The sequence below is a fragment of the Notothenia rossii genome (genome assembly GCF_949606895.1).
Source record: "Notothenia rossii genome assembly, chromosome: 12".
NCBI lineage: Eukaryota > Metazoa > Chordata > Actinopteri > Perciformes > Nototheniidae > Notothenia > Notothenia rossii.
The window spans coordinates 16,115,595-16,135,852 of record NC_136911.1 but is presented as its reverse complement, the minus strand read 5'-3'; the positions used below and the strand labels follow the sequence as shown (position 1 = coordinate 16,135,852).

The window sequence follows — 20,258 nt, the reverse complement described above, 5'->3', positions numbered from 1 at the left end:
CTACACTTCCCGCCCCGTCTAACTGTACAGAAAGCGGCGAGATGCATTTCCTTAGGAATCGACAAGCAGAACCGAAAGTAACATTTCTAAACGAACAATGGCGGACACGTACAATTTGCGAATGAGTTCTGCCTTTTGTAAACTGAATTTATCGATAATTTGTCAATAAATCAGGGCGAAAAACGTCACTTGTCCGCCGGACAAGTTAATTGAAAGATATAGTTGTCCGATATTGTAAATAACACGTCCCGGACGGTGGGACGTGTACTTTTTCGCACACTGGATAGGGACTCACCTGTAGTGAAATTTGAGCAGCTCGGCTTGCAAGGCCTTTAGTAGGGTCATCAGATCTGATGGGAGATACAGAGGGGTATCTGTCAGCGTTTTCCACTCTAGCTCTGAGATTCGGAGCTACCCGTACTATCTGGCAGTCAAATGGGGATGCTGGCATGAAAAGGAATCCTCTAGGTATGGCTAACATGTCCGCCGGGTTTCACGAAGCTGTCATAGTAGTTCACGTTACATGACATGTATGCCTCTGAGGAATGCTTCACAATTACTAAAGTATGCTTTAAACACATTAGGCCAGATAGCCTTTACCTAGAGTGATCTTCTCACATGGCGATGTGGAAATAATTGTTTATATTTGCAGTAGAAACTTATTTATTTATATTTCTTGCATCAATAAATTCTGCTGAGGATTCTGGCATTCATCACACAGAAACATAAATATTGACAGTACTATTTGAACTTCATCCTGTCAATATTAAATCACATAAACATAAGTCCAGAACGGCATCAGTGGGATTTAAACAAAAAACGTACAAATATGAAAACAGCGTTAAATGTCAGGTTTTCAGACATTAAAATCATTTGTTCATTGTGGACTGACAATCCCGCAAGTAGATTCCGACTTTCTGCATGAAGCAGAACAATAAGTAGCTGACTTTGGCATTCGGGAAAATCACTAACTATCCAAGTACAGAAAACTAGTGTCAATATTATCGTTTTGTTAAATTATTCCCTAACCCTCACCCTATTCTTGGAGTAAGATATGAAAACATAAATGATTTCAGTATCAGTATGGAAATGTAGGCATCGTATCCAGACTAACAGTATGTTAACACCTAAATCACAACGGAGGGAATTTCCCTATGCAACACTTTGTCTTGTGATTCTGATGCACACAGTCAGTTATAATAATAGTTTTTGACTCTGTCTAGTTCCTGTCTTGTACTGTTGTTACAAAGAGCAAGAGACTGTGAAGGCATTAAATGTGTAGGTATGGTCGGGTGAATATTGTTTCTTTCAAACATCTGCTCTGGTATGATTTCAAACAATAAAAAAACACCATTCCTCGATCTCCACCTGCATCAGGCAGGTGCGAATAGCTTGACTAAAGCCTCTATAAACACGACTATTTCTGTAAAGACTTTTGTGTTTCAACTATAAAGGAGGGATACCCAAGAATGTCTCATACACAAGCTTTTCACGCTTCAAAGGGGAGTTATCCTCCCTTTATTGACCTGCTGATATGAAAACGTTGTGTGTGCCGGTTTCAAAGGGGTATTTCATTCCTCTTATCAACTCCTATCTTGACCTCTGAAGCCAAATATTGATATCCTCTGTGGGTGCCTAAAAAACATAAAGAGGGATTTAGCAACAATTGGATATTGTGGAGGGACGTTGTACATTCATTATTAAAGTTAAATGTGAAGGGAACTTATTGTATGTGGTTTTGGCATTTACATATTTGCTGTAAATGCATTTATGTAGTTATGAGTGTGTACTCCAGATGTGTTGCTTGAGGCCCCCTTGGTTAAATTACAGCTCTTCTCCTCTTGAGCGGAAATTAAATCTTGTGCTCCCAAACAGAAATCAGATAACCGCCTCCTCATAAATGTGCTGTTGTCCATGTGTGTCAGACGCCACCTAATTTGCACTCAGAATTTGAATGTGTTTGTGTTGTCTGTGCAGCTCAGGTGGTTTAAAATAAAGCAGGTCACTTTCATTCAGGAGCTGAATTAGAAATGCATCCCCGCAGCCATCAATCAGTAAAGATGGCCGGTTAATTAAAGAGCAGATTAATAAAAGCCCCCCGTCCTTACGCACGGCTATAGCAGCCTGAGAGGTCAAGTTCTTTTTATTTCCTGTTTACCTTATGACCATCGAAGCAAGAGATAAATAATTGCTGCTGTTATCTCATGCTATAATAAAGGGCTCCTAATAAACCTTGAAACTCATGGATCCGTTACTCTAGCTGACCCCCCTGGATCGTATTTTATCGCCTGTCTGCGGCCCTGGTGATGACAACTCGTATTGTAGCTCTTGACGTCTTGTGCAGAAACTGTGGACAGGTAGCTGAGGGTTGGATGAACACACTAACCCCCCACGTGGTGCTTTCACAGACACACCCATTGAGCTTTGTCTGTAAGGTTACATAACAGCCGCTGGCCCAGAAAAGGCCTCTTACTGTCTCCATGCATGTCTGCCAACAAGCTTTTGTTTTGAACACGTGCTAAAGAGCCAGCTCAGGTTAGCTCTCACTTTCCAGCCCTGGAAGATAAACGCTGCACGATAAACACTACTCTTTCTGCTCCCTCATCGTACTCATATCTACTTTCCTTCAGCCTTCCTCCATATGGGGCCTGTTTTTGTAACAAGCTCAATATCAGCTGCTTGACTAATTGAGGCCTAGAAACTTGTACTCGCACCCCTAAGTGGTTCCTTCTGCTCGACAATCTTGTTTTCTTGCTCCTGCCTCCGGTAATGGGAGTGTTACGAGCTAATGGTGGTCCTACATGCACGAGCTAACTGCTACTGTGCTCAGTCCCAGCTTTTAGCTGCTTGCTCGTTACTGTGGCAAACACGGTAATGGGAGTGTTACGAGCTAATGGTGGTCCTACATGCACGAGCTAACTGCTACTGTGCTCAGTCCCAGCTTTTAGCTGCTTGCTCGTTACTGTGGCAAACACTCAATAACCCTTTGCACTGTGTGCCAATTCATTTAAACTGTTACCCTGAGTCACTCCGCATGCTTGCGGGAAAGCTGTACTGCAGTAACCTCTACTTGGTGGTGGGGGGGGGGGGGGGGGGAGCAGTAGGAGGTCACATAACATATTGCTCTTCCACTGGGTATGAAGTAGCAATGAAGCAAGCAGTGTGTGCTGATTAGCAAGCATGAATTGGGTAATCCAGTGGGCAGAAATGACCCCGCTTTATGGAGAGCTTTAAGACTCAGGCAGACTTTGCCAGACCCTGTTAAGCTTCTCCAAGAACACAGTCAGTTGCACATGTTTTTAGGGAAACTGGAAGGTGGCCATTTTCAGGTCGAAGCGATCTTTTTATCTTAAAACTCTGCGGCCATTCCAAGAATTGTTTGCAGATTATTTCAAGCAATTGCAAAACACTCTGTATGTGTGAGTGAGTTTGAGGGTGAAGCTAAGGGAAAGTTAAAACGCTTAGCTGGGAATTGACAAATGTTCACCTCTGCTCGAAGCACTGAAACCTCACAAACTTTAGATGACGTCATCAAGTGTTGTGGCCTGCACATTGGAATGGAACAACACATTGTGAAATCTAAAGAGTATTACAATGTTGCTTTATTTTGTCAAAGGAACAGTGGATTAAAAAGCCCTCTTAAATGTAGTGGATTACAAATAGAGAATTCTATAAATTGCAGTAGGTGAATGCACTAAGTTACATTCCAACACTAATTGATGGAAAAAGAGCTTTTAATAACTATTTATGCCGTGGGAAAAAAAACCAAAGCCATAATGGAGTTGAGTCAGAGTCAAGTGCGTCTGCTAGGCCGGACACTGGGACCGGGCAGAGCATCTTCCTGTTCCAACTGACACTGAAAAGCAGACGTCTCTCGGAAGTTTAAAAAGGGAGATGTTTGTGTTATCCATCAACAAGCCTTTCTTTCCCGCTGTGTGTATCTGTATTTATTGTGAGCATGGTAAGCAGCAATAAATAAATCCCTGAGAGACGAGAGAAAAAGGTGTCGGTGACTCATGCAGATTTTCTACAATTATGACTCAGCACTTTACAGGAGTTTAGTGAATCAAAGGCAATAGCTGTGAGGTTAGGTACGGATGTTTGGTGTGAGGGAATGATCCTGCATGTTGTTGCGCTGCAGGAGAGAAAGTGAGGCACACTCTTAAGTGGGACACTGTTTCAGCATGTCCAAATTGAATGATTTATATTCTGCTTGCCTTCCTTGCACAATGTTATCTCCAACAAGATTGGTCCCTCTTCTGACACTAGGTCTGTATGATTGATTTGAAATGACAACACCCAAAACAACAAATAAGGAGGATCACAACATGATGAAACACATTAACCCATGCATTTTTTAAGACAAAGAAGAATGCTCTCAAATGAAGCCTGCATAGAATTAATGTGAAGGAGGCACACATGAATAACCCCCTTAATATAATGATCTTTGTTATAAATTAAACATCAGACGTCGTTGTGACATTGTGAGAAGGACTCTTGACCTTCCCCCCTCTCTCTCTCTCTCTCTCTCTCACTTTCCTCCTGTATAATCAGCACTACAGAAACAAAGAATGATTAGATGGATGATAGTATGTTGCCTAACTTTGAGTGATTGTTTGAGGGTAAAAAGCCATAACAGAGAATACCGTGGTGATAACAGAGCCTGATAATGATTAATGTTGCTAAATTATGTAGTTTTAACCTCCACGTTAGAGGAGACCCAGGTGGTTGCTGAGGTCTGATGATAAGGCAGAGTGTTTCTTATGCAACAAGGCCTTTCCTATTCTCTCTGAACGGTCATTGTTGTGTCTCTGAGCCAAGATCCTATACACTTCTATTGTCTAGTTGCTTCTTGTCCAAACAATGTCTGGTTTGTCAAGGGCGGGAAAACAAATTACTCTGTACTCCTTTAATCCCGTAAAGGCCTTTTCTTAAGAGGTTAAGCAGTAAAATAAGTAAACATACGCTGTGGTTATACAGATAAAGCCTGACCTTGGGCTGTTTCTCTCCACTTAACAGAAAATAATGTTTCATTGGGTGTGTGTGTGTGTGTGTGTGTGTGTGTGTGTGTGTGTGTGTGTGTGTGTGTGTGTGTGTGTGTGTGTGTGTGTGTGTGTGTGTGTGTGTGTGTGTGTGTGTGTGTGTGTGTGTGTGTGTGTGTGTGTGTGTGTGTGTGTGTGTGTGTGTGTGTGTGTGTGTGTGTGTGTGTGTGTGTGTGTGTCAATTGGGCTTTCTGCTTTTCATTCTGCTTTGCATCTTAGTTCATTTCTGAACTATGCACTTTGGTTCGCAGATCATTGAGCCTTCAGGGCCACCATACTTTCAGCTCATTGAGCAATTTCTGGCTCTGGGAAGCTTCATGACAAGGACATGGCTATGCTCAGAGTTTACAGTAGAGCGCTCAGATTCATCACAGTGATGCTCTGCCTCAAGTAGAGCTGGATTCTGATTAGTTCTGAAATGATTAATTGATTAATCAATTAGTCAGGCAACAGAAATTAATGCACTAGCAATCGTTGAATTATTCTAATGAAGAATATTAGCTGTTTTCAACTTTTTAATTATAGGGATCTGTTTATTTTATAGAAATCAGTGTTTCCCCTAGGTTTACTGCCTTGGCAGGGTGCTGCTCAATTTTTTGGAGCAGAGAGAGGAGCTGTGGATTATTGTTATTGATATCGTACAGTAACAAAGTATAATAAAAAAAGTAAAAAATAATAATAAACGAATTTGAAACTGGGGACACACACAAAAAGAAAAAAAAAATAGATAAATAAAAACACCTTGAATTTCAGGCAGGGCGCGGGGCTCCGTTGGCAGGGCGAAGCGCCCCGCCAAGACAATGGTACACTGGAATTATAAATGAAATATCTTTATGTTTTGGATTATTTATGAAACAATCATTGACATTTTAAGTTTAAGCTCTTAAAAAAGTTCCACTTTTGTTCCATGTCTTTTGTGCACTCAACAACCCTAATTACTTATTAACACCTTTGACTTAACCCCTGATCCCACCGGAAGCGTCTGCGCTGCGGCTGCGCCGCGCTGCGACCTCCTCCTGCGTCATAACCCACCAGGCGCGTTTCAAAACGTTGCGGAAGTGGAGCGTCGTGTGTGCTGTAAATAATAAATAAGTAATAAATAAGATCTTACTTTCTTGTGAATTGCAAGTTTACTGAAAAGTTTTTTTAATGACTTTCACAACATGTTAAACTACTAAATGGCTCTGTTCTGTACATACAAGTATTCATTAACTTTAAAACATTAATATTTATCTTCCACTCCAATAACTCCACCGACTAAACACCAGGCCTTGTCCTTTCTGACGTTGTCTTTGTAGTATTGATGGGTTATGTCATACAAAATAGTGTGTTTTTCCACTTCGATGATGAAACGCTTTTCGTCCATTTTGGGTGTCGTGTTGTGAAAGGGGGTCTGCAAACGGGTTTATTTGGGGGATGGGCCTGGGCCGGATGAACCTTCCACTTCCTGCCTGCGGTGCGCTGCGCCGCGTCAAAAATAAGATTCATTCTATATTTTAGAAATTCCTTGCGGCGAGGAGCTTCTGGGACGCTTCGAGCCGCGGCTCAGCTCGTCTGGTGGAATAGCACCCATTGACTAGAGTGGCCGCGATCGCTAAAAACGCCGCAGACGCTTCCGGTGGGATCAGGGGGTTATAGTGTTAATTGCTGGGAAAAAACTATTTCACACATGCAGGCACATGTGTATGGTATAAAACCCTCACAGTAACTCGACCACTTTTACACGCCTGTCTTGCAGGTAGAGTTGAAAAAGCCCTTATTTCTGTGGAAACACTTTTAAAGGGTAAAAGCCTTATGTAACGAGGCTTCCTAGCATTTCCCATGCTTATCACATCGCAGTCAGCAGGCTCTCACTTCTTGAATGCAGTTGTGGTTCTGCCATCTCTTTCCCGCAGGCCCTATAAATCTGCAGCTTTGTCTCTGTGACAATAGGACTGTTCAGACTGAAAAGCCTTGGTACAGACTGAAACACAGATACAGACATTACTCAGAGCTGCGAAAGCAAATGCTGAATTTGAAAGATGCAGCATCTGCAGGAACCAAACATGTCCTAATCTTTTGTGAGAGGCCAGCTTCACAATGCTTATCATGTCCCAGTTTTGTAGAAGGAAAATAAGTACAGGATTAGGTCGATACTTACTCTTTGTTAAAAGTTTTTTTATCAGAAGGGCTTGTTTGATTTAATTCAAGCCTTTTTATTAAAATGGGTCATACAATTACTGCACAACAGGACATGAAATTGTATTTTCTGAAGAGCCTGAAAGAGGTTGACAAACATTGTCTTTTTTTACATTTATTTTTCAGCAACTCTCCCCTTTGTACCCATCTGCTCTGCTAACCCGCGTTGTTGTCCTACATTCCTCTTATGGCGCTTTTCCACTGTAGGACCTAGTAGGGCTTAGTACGGTATGGTTAGGCCTTGGGAGGCCAGGCTCACTTTATGCTGCGTTTCCATTACAGTTTAGGAACTGGGGTAGTAACTATAGTAACGCAGTGTAGGCGGGCCGATCGGCTGTTCGGCGGGCGGAGCGACGCTGCGTAAAACTGCCGTGACGTCATCTTCAATGCGTACCACAAAACCAAAACATCAGCCGTTAGCTGTTAGCACTCAGAGCTCACAGCTCCTCATATCTGTTCAGAAACTAGACAAAAGTTAAACAAGTACAAACCACAGACTGTCTGTGTCATGGCGAATACACTCGCTGGTTTATTTATGTCTTTTTACGTCACTAGTTTAGCATATTCAGCCCGGTTGTTGGCCCGGTAAGAACCTCGGTTTTGGAGGGCCAGAAAAAAGGTGAAAAAGTAGCCCTGAGCCGGAACTAGCCCTAGTAGAAAGGCAAAAACCGTGCTACGTGCTGCAGTGGAAAAGCGCCATTAGTGGGGAGCTTTAAGTTCTCCATGAGAAAATGAAGAAGTGAGAAGTGATGGGGGGGGGGGGTCTAATAACAGCCCATGAGCCTGTGTGACCTTGTGTGTCCTTAGAAAGAGGTTGAACCTTTTTACGCTCCGGGATCTTGGCAGCCGTTTAATTTATATAATGTGGGATATGAAGGGCATTCATTATGGAAGCCCATTTCCGCCACTTGAAAAAAATAAAATCCCCATGAAAAGTCATAATTATGAGATAAAAAAGTCGAAATAATGAGATAAAAAGTCATAATATTGAGATAAAAGTCGAAATAATGAGATAAAAAGTCATAATTATGAGATTAAAAAATCGAAATTATGAGATAAAAAGTCATAATAATGAGATAAAAAGTCATAATAATGAGATAAAAAGTCATAATTATGAGATAAAAAGTCATAATTAAAAAGTCATAATTATGAGTGCATGCACATTTCTTATCTCATAATTTCGATTTTTTAATCTCATAATTATGACTTTTCATGGGGATTTTTATTTTTTTAGGTGGCGGAAATGAGCTTCCATAAATACATCTGAGGAAATGTTCCAGAGATCATTTTTCTCGATGATTAAAAATCTTATCCAGCGGACATCATCTGAATGTGAATGTGGAGCTTTGAGCTGCACATTTCCTGTCCCCTGCTTGACTTGTCACGGCTGGTGCCATCACGTTATTCCTCACGCTGAGCATACACACACACATTATCCGAAACTCTGACCTGATGGTGTGCTGCACAGGTGACTTCCTGGGGCGGAAAAGAGAGGGAGAGGTGTAGGCGGACTGTACTCTGCTGGAGTAGCTGCCGGTGAAGGTCAGCAGACGGTCAGTGGCTCAGGGCCCCCGACACTGACCAGACAGAAACAGAGTGTGAGACGGCTCATCGAAGAGCGTGTAAAGTCTGGCTTGCTTCGGTGTTTGCTCATTAGCACATGTCTGTAACGGCACAGTGCACCTTCGATGAAATTAGGGATGTAGGAAAGGATAAATTAAAGGGAAAAGTTTGAACATCTTTCAGAAAATGTTTCAAACACACTAACTAATCACCATTATATATATATTTTTTTATAAAACGGACAAGTCAAATCAAGCAATCTGATTGGTTCTTAGCCGTGATATACTGAGTAGGGGTGGGCGGATCGATCCCAAAATATCGATACTTCCGATATTACGTTACGTTTCAAAATATCGGTACTAGAGCCAATAGCTTCGATACTTCGCGTCGGGCCGAACCACGCCCCTTAGCTGTGATATAATGAGCATATACCACGGCCTGTCGTGAGCTATTGCTTAAATATATATATAGGTTTTGGGTAATAGCATTATAAAGTAATTTTGTTTTTGGAATCTAACATTGGATGGCTGCATCTTTTCCCCTATTCACACATCCTCATTGTGCAGATTTAAAAATAATTTGTGTATTTTCCACAGCACTTCAGCCCAAATCTTTGATCCTGCTCCTCTTTGATGCCAGTGAAATGTGTGAGAGATAAAGCTCTAAGCAACGCAGAAGGAAGACTGAACTCATTTACATACAGTGTAGACACCTAGCAAGTATCTAGTACAGCGTGGTGCAACATGACTTGAGTGTAGGGCTGTATAAAATCTACTTGTTAAATATGAATGTGGTATGAGGTGTAGGAAGATTTGATATGCTGACGTCTGGCAGACAAAGATCTCTGTCACTGTAAAGCTTGTACCCACACACAGTCTCACACAAAGAGACTCTTTCATATAAGATGCCTTTGCAGGGAGAATGAGGCTGAAAGAGCTGCCGTATTCTGGGCAATGAAACTGTCACTGCAAATGGTCCAGCCAGTTGAGATTTGCACTTTCCTCTACTTGGACGTAGCCAGTACAAATGTGGGGTAAACTATAAGTCAGCTCTGCACAGATGGCAGGGTGTGTCTATCAACAATACACCACTGTACAACACAGTGCAATACATTTCAACAGCACTACATCCCTTAAAAATGATGGTACACTTCACTTAACACCTCTCTTAAACTGTTTCAAATAAAGAATAATGTTCTAACCCTTTTTAAGTTAGGATTTATTGCTTCTCTTATTAGACTGTATTACTTTTAGCTTGCTTTCCCTAATAAACTGTCAATTTAGAGTTCATCACATACAGATTTCAAATTCATTTATACACCAATATCTTTCAAGATACTGTTTTAGCTAAACCAGTGAATTGTGGGTAAGCTGCTGTGCTGATCATTAGGGAGCTTATATTAATTGAAGACGGGAACAAAAGATGAGATTTATTTTGTTATAATTGGTTGATTAGCTTTCCTCGCATTACGTTGCATAACGTGCATTTAATTTGTGCTTTGAATATAATCCACATAATGCTGTCTCAACCATGGCGATGTGGTATGCTGCAAGTAAGAATAGAATAGAATTATAACATAACTAACGTTAAAGTGATGTATTGATTTCGACACTCAATTTAGAGTTGTGCTTTCCTATTTTTGTTTTGCCATTTTTAAGCTGTACTGAAGTGGCAGAGGTGGGATTGAACCGTATTATAGTATCGCTAGTACCTGGTCGTTTTTCCCTTTCCAAATCAAAATAAAGTGAATCATGTGAGTGAAAACATGTGTGGGTGAGGTAATGAGAGGTTAATGTGACAGTCTTTATAATCCAGTTTTACCCAGCTCAACTGTAGTTAACCACAGCCCAGTGGACGTTGTTTTGACTTGAACATACAATCCTTAAATCCCTTCCCTCTCCCTAAACCAACCTCCCTTCACACAGCCAATCACAGCCCAGCATCCGGTGTGTTGTTTACGAGTCTCACGCTACCACGACCGAGCTACAGACCCTGTTAAACCCCCGGGATGTAGAGGTGGGACAGGGGGCCGAGTGTTTCTCAACATCCAGAGAAATGAAATACCAGCAGAGCCCTGACGCCAGAGGGAAACTGACATGATTCCTTCCTGATAGCTTATTAAAGTGAATGAATTCCTTCTTCTGTCAGCCATTCAGAGGACTGTGTCTGCGATCTGTAATACCAGTAATTAGATTATCATCTTTTGTAGAGTAGGGAAGTGAAGAGATTGTAAATCATCGCGTCTGTAAATAGAGTTTTACTGCTGCTACAAGTTTAGCAATAAACAATCCACTGCCAACATTTAATGGAACTTTTCTTTCTTTTGAGGCTGGTTTATTTCATAAAAGAATTCTGCGGCTGTGACTGAAAAGCTGGATCATAAATCTGAATATTTATAGCAGCTGTGGTTGTAATTGCTGTTTGTCTTGTGCTTATTTGGTTCTTTAACAAACGTCCTCCTGTTGATCCGGATACAGAGAGGCGTCCTTTGACTCCATTCATCACAGTGTGAGATGATGTCATGTCGCATGGTACAAGTACAGCACTGCAATAATGATCAATGGTTAGCATTTTGCGGTAATAAGTAGTCATTTAGGTGGGGAAAGAAGCCCTAATAATGGTTGTTCAGTCCTACCCCGTCATAAAACTCTGTCAGCTTCCTCATCTCGGCATCATATCATTTCCTTGCAGAGGGAAAATGTTCCATCCAATGTAAGCCATCAATACCAAGATCAATAATGATATCTTCTCCATAACTACAAAGCAAATACTTTATTGATCTTCAACAAGAAGTCTCAAAGAAGTCAGTGTTCCTAGAGACGGTAAAAATGTATTTTTGCTTCGTCAGACCTCAATCTAGCCATGTGAGAAAAAGGTCAAATAACAGTCATAGCTTAACCTTTAAATCCTAGTGCAGATCCTGAATGAAGTGTTTGAAACTCCACTGCACCACACGTTTTTGCTACATAAGGGTTACATCAGGTCTGTGCTGAGGCAGCGATATCCTGGGATAAGCAGTCTTTAGGCTATTGGTCGCTGTTGCATAAACACTCATGGAGCCCCCGGGCTGTCTGCGTCTGCCAGATTATAGACCTAGCCGCTGCCTCTTGACTTCACTCCACTCTGCTTCCTCTTTATTCCCATCTCCAGTAACACATCATCCATCATGTGGCCCATGTTTCATTTCTGTAAATCCCTCGTGGACAATCCCCTCACTTCACCCTGTCTGACTCCTGATAATCCATCTCTTCCCCCCCAACACTGCTCATCCCGTTGGCCTACATCATCATGTTTTAGCTGGCTGGCAACATTTAGCATAAACTCTGTACATGGAGTTATTTTTAACCTGACCCCTCCTTGTTTATTAATGAATGAAAAATTGAGTTGGATGGCGTTTAAATAAAAATGACGCCACAATGATGTTTTTAGTAGATTATATGGAGCTTTTAGAAGATATCTTAACCACAGCACAGGTGACGTCTAATCATTTCAGACATGCTTTTTCTGTTGAGAAGTTAAGCAAGAGCTTTTTAACGCTTTGCTGCTTTGTTTTCACATTTTTACTGTTTTTGTTCATCCTAACGGCTCTCATAAAGTCGTACCAAACAGCAGTCAGACGCAGTAAGCGTCAAGTTGGCTAACATTTAGCATCTGAAGAGCCAGATATTAGACTTTGTCCAATGAACACAAACACAACTGTGCTTGGTATCAGGGTGTGTAAAACCATAACAACTTAAAAAGATTATACGTGTCAATATGTTGTTCGCAGCTTGTAACAGCATTGGCATAATGCTAACTCCTACTTTTTTTGTTATGTCTGCCCCCTGCAGGTGAGCCAAGGTAATGTCCCCGGTGTGGAGAGTGCCTCCCTGGCCATGGACACAGAGGAGGGGGTGGAGGTGGTGTGGAACGAGGTGCTCTTCTCCGACAAGAAGGTCTTCAAAGCACAGGAGGTATGGTGGCTCTTATTCCCTACAGACAAGACATGCACTATACAACGTTGTTATATTTAAATTTGGGATTTAACCCAGGTAAAATAACAAGTCTTGAAACTAAATCTGATATACTACACTTCCCCATTTGGATATATTTGTGTTTTAGAGTGATATAATGTCTCCAAAAGAACCCCTAAAAGGAGAAGTTGGAGGTCTTTAATGATTAATTTAATTATCAATGTACTGTATTTGCAGATTATTATTATTAGTGAAAAATTGTTAAATAAATGCCCATTACAAATTCTCTGTATCCAAGTTGAAACAATAATGTAATTTATTTAGTTCAAATAAGATTCCAAGACCCAAGGTGAATTCACCTAAAAGACCAAGGAAACTACCCAAATTATGAACCAAAAGATATAGTGATTTATTTTTGCTTTATTTGCTTTAGAAATTACTTAATTTACTGATCGTGTAATCAACTTATAGTTTTATATTTAAGTATGTTTCTTGGACGATGATGTAATGTGAATCAACGCTGATTATTTTTCTTTAGGAGAAGATCAAGGAGATGTTTGAGAACCTGATGCAGGTCGAACACCCCAACATTGTCAAGTTCCACAAGTACTGGCTGGACATGAAGGAGAGCCAGGCGCGGGTACAACATGTTTTAAACTCCTCTAGTCTTCCCCCCCACCCCCAGTGCTATTAATTTCCACACACACCGGTTCATTAACACAACTCCATAATGGCCCACAGGTTATATTCATCACAGAATACATGTCGTCGGGCAGCCTCAAACAGTTTCTGAAGAAAACTAAGAAGAACCACAAGACTATGAATGTGAAGGTTAGTGTGCTCTGCCTGTCCTGGTGGTGGCTCTGAGTACTGCAGACAAATCCCTGTTAAGATCCATATTTCCTGCAGGATTAGAGATGATGTAACAGAACACCCTAGTGGCTAAATCTGTTTAAACATCTTATCCTTTCTTTTTTCTCTCTTCTTTCTTCTCTGTCTGATCTTTTCTGTCTATAATATAATAATAAATTGCAAAATAAATGTAGTAACAGTGCTCTATTTGGTTCTGAGAATTTTGGATTTGTATTATTGTGTCTTTAGAGGACTCTAAATGTTGCTTTGTTACGCTACATTTTAGGCCTGGAAGAGATGGTGCACCCAGATTCTCTCTGCCCTCAGGTACTGACTCATTTCTTCCCCAGGCTTTTAAAATGAGAGATTTCTAATATCACAGCCATCGCATTAATCAGTCGCTTTATTGTTTACTCGGCAGTTACCTGCACTCTTGTGAACCACCAATAATCCATGGCAACCTGGTGTGCGACACCATCTTCATTCAGCATAACGGCCTCATCAAGATCGGCTCAGGTCTGCTCCCCTCAGGGCTTTTTATGTTACTGCATCCAGCATATCTCACCCATGATGTATCCTCTAAATCTGCATTTAATGAATTCAGAAGAAAAAAATCTGAATAATGCTTCTTTCTTTTTTTTCACAGTGTGGCATCGGCTATTTGTCAATGGTAAGAAAAAGTTCATTTCGTAGTGGGTACGTGTGACCTACGTCAATTTATGCCATGTTATGGTTATATACTTTGTGTGTTCTCTCAAACCAGTGTTTCCAGATGCCAGCGTCCACGGTAAAGCAAGGCAACATCGAGATGAGCAGAGGAATCTTCATTTTTTTGCTCCAGAATATGGATGTAAGTGGGATGGAGCAGAGTTTGTCTGATTATGATTTATTTTAAAGTCTCATAATTTGTTTATAATAATCATCTTACTAAATACTGTAATACCTTGATAGCCTAACGTCTCTTTCAACAATTGTAAAATTGTCGAGCAGAGTGGAAAGTAGCTCCTGTGATAGGATATTACTCTCCGTTTTCAGTCAAATCCAAATGTTTTATTGACAGAGTGTAGACAGTGTGGGACAGTGTGCTACATTAATGACTGTGATTTTAGGGGATGGAGAGATAATGACTGTCAGGATAATATGAGGCACACTGAAAACCGCCAAAATACTATATTGTTCTGCTCTGACATTTAATTGGATGTTGTGTGTCTCTTCTGAAGCTGCAAAAAACATAGACTGGTTAATTATTAGTTTGCGACAAGCCTCAATCTGACTGCATTTTAATTTTAGGGTAAGCTTTTCCAAAAAGTTATTGAGGTGTTCATCTTTGCTTCTCCATTTCTGTCTCTAGCCAGCGAAGATGATTATGCCATAGACATTTTCTCGTTTGGCATCTGTGCTCTAGAGGTGAGAGAACAGGTCTTACAGATTCTCCTGTGTGTGTGTGTGTGTGTGTGTGTGTAATATGTGATTGTTTAACATATTATTCGCACCCCTAGATGGCAGTATTGGAAATCCAGGCCAATGGAGATACTGCTGTTTCAAAGGAGGCCATCATCAATGCAGGTCAATCCCTAGAAGACCCTCTTATGAAAGTGAGTCTTGTCATACAAGCTGTCCTTATTACACAGCAAACATGGAGATAAAGATAAACTGTTCACCCGCCCTGCTTCTACATGTATTTGTTATCACATATAGAGACTTTGTACAGTTTTAAGTGAATGTGGAAACATGCCGGGAAATCCAGAACAGATGTTGCTCAACTGGGTCATACTGTTCAATATGAAAGTGATGTGTTGGACTCAGTGTGTGGTTGCTTTCTGCAGGAGTTCACCCAGTCCTGTTTACGCCATGAAGCCAAGCTCCGTCCTACGGCTCACGACCTTCTGTTCCACCGAGTCTTGTTTGAAGTCCACTCCCTCAAACTGCTCGCCGCCCACTGCCTCATCAACAACCAGTGTGAGTTTCTCACCTCCGCACACTGGGCTTACATCACTAACGTCTATTTTTTCACAACATGTATTTGTTTCTACATGGAGAAGATCAATTGAATCACTTTTAAATGTTTGAGTGCTGCAGGAATGACGTATTGGTGTAGGCCGACTAGGAAGTTAGCATTGAAACGGCTCCCTTGACAAAAATAAATGGGATTATTCTTTTGGATTTTGGAATATAGCTAATATTAAATAAACTCTGTGGCAAAACACATTTTGTTCAGCAGGATAAATTCCTCACTTGTTAGAAATCACTGTTTTTATAACACATAGAAGCTTTGGACATTCACAAGTAGGGTAATTATTGATGTATTTGTGTCCTAGTTATAACAACAGTTTCAGTCATAGAACCACAATCACATTCAGAAAATGTACCTAAAATAATAAGAAACCTTTTATCGCACAAAAACAGATTTGTCAAATGTGTTCAATAAATAATCAGTCAACACTTGTTTTGCCTCTACAGATTTGCTCCCCGAAAACTGTGTGGAGGAGAAAACCAAGTCCTTCGACCCCAACGCTGTCATGGCGGAGATTAAGCATGATGACAGACAGGGAGTTCAGCTTAAGTAAATGAACACAAGCACCTCTTATCTTTGGCTACTTGTCTTGAATATCCTGACATGACATGCAAAGCCTAACACTCATTTACTCTACTGTGTTATCTCCTATAGATATTCCCATGTATCCCCTTTGGAGCTTGACAAGTTTCTGGAGGATGTCAAGTAAGAGGAACTATTCGTACTCTATCATACCGTTTATTACTGTTACTGTAGCTTGAATTTCAACATGACTTCCTGTCTCCTCTCCAGAAATGGGATCTACCCATTGATGAACTTTGCATCATCTCGACCTCACCCCGTCCCCCGTGCCCTCTCCTTGTCTCAGGAGCAGGTCGAGACGGTCAAGACGCCGACTCCTGAACCCCAGGAGACCGAGACAAGGAAGGTAAGACTTTAAGACGTCACCCAAAAATGTTAAGATACACAATCTGGCTGCATACAGAGATAACATGTCTCAGGTTCATTACTCACTGACCCTCTTTGTCTGTCTGTGTTGTAGGTTGTTCAGATTCACTGTAACTTGGAGTCAAATGAAGAAGGGACCAAAACTCATGTGAGTCACATTGTACTACAGGTACTTTTTTCTATTTTAGTGTAAACTATTTTATAAGGCTCTTAAATGTAAGCCTTTTGGAATATTTGCCAGTAACATTCTACTAGCACTACTGTTACAACATTTATTTTACTAGCAACGTCAATTATAGTAGTAAATTGGTTTACACTTTTTGATCTCTCCTCAGCTATCTTTGTTTCTGAAGATGGATGACAAACTTCATAGGCAGCTCAGCTGTGACATCCTTCCAAGTAAGTTGGCCACCACTTTACCTTTTTAAGTAGAATATCTTTAATATTAGTACTTCAGCAGTGTGACTCTATATTTTTCTTGCTTTCTACAAATACCATGAAAAGAACAAAACCACAAAAGCTTGAATCAGTGTCTTATCACTTTCTGACATCCCAAGCCTTTAGTGCATTCAGACCCAAGCCCAGGTCACAAAATACACTTGACATTTTCATAAAATAGTTAGGCATTTTCTGGGAAACATTGTAAAAAGTGCATTTGTTAAGGCACTATTTTCAGTGTTGTATTGACCAAAACTTAAACAGTTGTGCACATGTTAATGGTAATTCGGAAAGGTATGCTTAAGAAACAAGCCACCCAGCTTCTCACGCTTTGGATACACATACAATACTTGTGATTGTATTTGTATCACTGTTCTTTTCTTGGGATTGGTTGATAATTAAAAAATGTATATGAATCACCATACTTATCCCTAATAAACACCAAGCTCTTAAGGTTCATTTTGTCACAGATTTGTATAACTGAAATATTTAATATGACCATTTTAGCTGATACCTCCAGAGACCTTGCCAGTGAGCTTGTTCACTACGCCTTCATAACTGAGGTACATATAAAAACATCTTTATTTGTTCTTGATTAACAGCCATAAATGTCATTACTGTTGTTTGGATTTCTTTAAGCAAAACTTGACGTCCCATTGTGTCCCGTGTGCTCCGTAGGAGGACAGTGAGAAGGTGGCAGTGTTCCTGGAGGACGCCATTAGTCGACACCGGGTCCGAGGACTCACCTCTGGGACCACACAGTGAGGTTGGGTCACAACGGCGGCTGGCCCCAGACATAGGGGCCCGGCGTTGACCATACGGATCAAGAAAGGGATCACACAGCCGGGAACGGAGGGGGCTGACCCAGCTGGGCACATGAAGGGGACAAATACTGAAGGATGCCGGGCTTTGACAGTCAGTTAACCATCCCAGAGAGAATGAGGGAACGCCAGCGCTGAGAAAGGAACCAAAGGCCCCTCTGATAAGAGGGCCGGAGGCATCATGACTGTGTTCAGCAATCCCACAAAGCAGTGGAAGATTGACAAACTCCCTGCATTAAAGGGCTATCATGCCTTAAGATATCTTGACAACTTTTCCATGATGCCACTATTCAGAATGGATATGTTTCACTTGCAAATGCAACAGATATGTTTTCAGACGGATGTTTTATTGCTTCGTTTGCACTCCAATGTCCTCATTGGTTAGTGCATATTTATGTTGAATTGTAAAAAAGATAATTTTACTAAAGCCTCTCCCATGCAAACCAGAACCGTTGGTTTATTTCAGTTTTAGGAATTTAATATTCCGTCCAGCATGCACTATTAATAATCATTCAGTTGACTTATTTATTTCTGCTTAACTGTGAACAATAGAAGCTTTGCACAAACCTATTTTTTCCTTTTGTTTTCCTAAACTTTTTTTGACATGCAGCGTTAACAAACCTCATGGCACTCTGAGCTAAACACACCATGCCTAAATGTTATGACGAGCAATGAAATGATGCCTCTCTTTCAGCCTGTTGTGCTCTTAAGGGGTTTTCCCTATGAAAGTGTTCTGAAAGCCAAAGACTTGCAAAGTGCCTGATATGGCAATGTACTTTGGACAAAATGTCCTAATGAACCGTCATTGGTACACAACATAGCAATTTGGAATTTAACTAATTCAGGCTGACTGAGTTTTAAAACCAGACTAATTGATTTGTACTAGTTCCCGTCTCTTATCATGAGTCTATATAGTTAGCCTATGTGAATGTGAAGATGAACTTGTATTGGCAGCTCCATTAGAAGCTGCAGCCTTTGTATATTGGGCATATGGATCAGGTCAATATTACTTTGGAAAGAGCTGCAGTAATGTACAACAATTGGAATACATCAGAGGAAGCTTGTGAAACAAAATCATAGTCCTATATGAATGATAGAAAGGGTGATGGTAATGTGATTTATAGATATGTTAATAAAAAATTGCGTACTTTTAATAAATGTACTTATTTTTGCAATATTTCTCAAATTATCTGAGTATATTGTCTAACACTGAAACACCTACCCAAATAATGCAAATTAGCCTTTGGAATTTATTGTGTTTTATCCTCTCTGATTTTTGACATTTGTATAAAATACTTTTAATTAATCAAAGCCATTAAGTCTGTGGTTTTAGATTTTTGTTGCTAATGTTATCAACATAAGAGCTAAACTCTGAAAGATTCCATGTGCAGCAGGTGATAAAACCCAATCTCTGATAAAAATAGTGGCACTCTGCTCAGAAAATGTTAATCTCCCAGTACCAGATCTACTGTTTATTTCAGTGTGAACTTTAGGACTGATTGCACTGCTGCCCACACAATCACAAAAATAGAATACACTCCTTCAACTCTGCCAGATTTTATTCTCAAGAATCCAGTGTTGGCACTGTAGAAGAACACTACATTTGGGTGGATTTTTCCCTTACAAAACTGGACAGCAAAAAAAAAACCATCGTGAATGGTCTGATCCTTTTCAGTAATGTACTCTTGTATGTCAGCCTAATTTGGCTATGCTCCATTTCTTTCCCGTGTCTGTTAGTTCTTGGTTTCACAACAGTTAGAGCTGTACAGTCATTGCTTACAGTACTTACTTACTCAAGCCTTCTTATCAGCGTGTCTCTGAAGACAGAAGCCCTACATTCTCCAAGATATTCAATAACTACGGGCTGTGGTGTACATATTTGTTTGTGGCTATCGAAGGGGTTTACTTTTAGACAAAATGTCACTGCAAAGCAGTGCCGATGTTGCTTTCATTTTATCTAGTAAGCTGCATGTCTTAATAGCCTGCAACAATTCAAAACTTTGCATTTTGCCTTTGTCAGTCACAGTTTAGTTCCAGAGGGGACCTGACCAAGAAAATGAATGTTAAGACTGTGAAAACATCCATATCAGTCTTATTTAATGTTTTTTTCCCCTGTGAATCTATTGAATGAAACTTGCTTTTGGATGTGTTCTACTTAAAACTTTGTTAAATATTGTAGGTACTGAAATTAATTACAATAAACAATATGTGACAGTGACATGTTGGGTATGTCTGAACTTATTTTTTGCTACACAAATGTATACTTTTATGTATTGAGTATATGAACAAATAATTGAATTCACGAAAGTAATGGATTTCTATTTAGTAGGCATTTGCATACTTCTGTGCATCAGGTCCTGTCTGTGATGTTTTCGATGTTCAGTGTTTGGCTAACACTAGCTCGGAGGAACAGCAGGTGCTATCGAAATACAGTATTTGCTTAAAACTT

At 40.4% G+C, this 20,258-nt stretch overlaps 1 protein-coding gene across 1 annotated transcript in view; it reads left to right on the top strand.

The window, feature by feature from the left end:
- nrbp2b (nuclear receptor binding protein 2b) overlaps window positions 1-20,027 on the top strand; it is a 27,125-nt gene extending 7,098 nt beyond the window's left edge. The window contains exons 2-18 of the mRNA XM_079661686.1: window positions 12,614-12,736; window positions 13,275-13,376; window positions 13,478-13,567; window positions 13,875-13,915; window positions 14,010-14,104; window positions 14,235-14,258; window positions 14,352-14,438; window positions 14,940-14,995; window positions 15,088-15,183; window positions 15,415-15,547; window positions 16,049-16,151; window positions 16,257-16,307; window positions 16,395-16,530; window positions 16,645-16,698; window positions 16,886-16,949; window positions 17,496-17,551; window positions 17,667-20,027. Coding sequence (XP_079517812.1) covers window positions 12,614-12,736; window positions 13,275-13,376; window positions 13,478-13,567; window positions 13,875-13,915; window positions 14,010-14,104; window positions 14,235-14,258; window positions 14,352-14,438; window positions 14,940-14,995; window positions 15,088-15,183; window positions 15,415-15,547; window positions 16,049-16,151; window positions 16,257-16,307; window positions 16,395-16,530; window positions 16,645-16,698; window positions 16,886-16,949; window positions 17,496-17,551; window positions 17,667-17,753 — 1,398 coding nt within the window. The 3' untranslated portion in view covers window positions 17,754-20,027. The remainder of the gene's footprint in view (window positions 1-12,613; window positions 12,737-13,274; window positions 13,377-13,477; window positions 13,568-13,874; window positions 13,916-14,009; window positions 14,105-14,234; window positions 14,259-14,351; window positions 14,439-14,939; window positions 14,996-15,087; window positions 15,184-15,414; window positions 15,548-16,048; window positions 16,152-16,256; window positions 16,308-16,394; window positions 16,531-16,644; window positions 16,699-16,885; window positions 16,950-17,495; window positions 17,552-17,666) is intronic.
- Window positions 20,028-20,258: the final 231 nt, after the last annotated feature.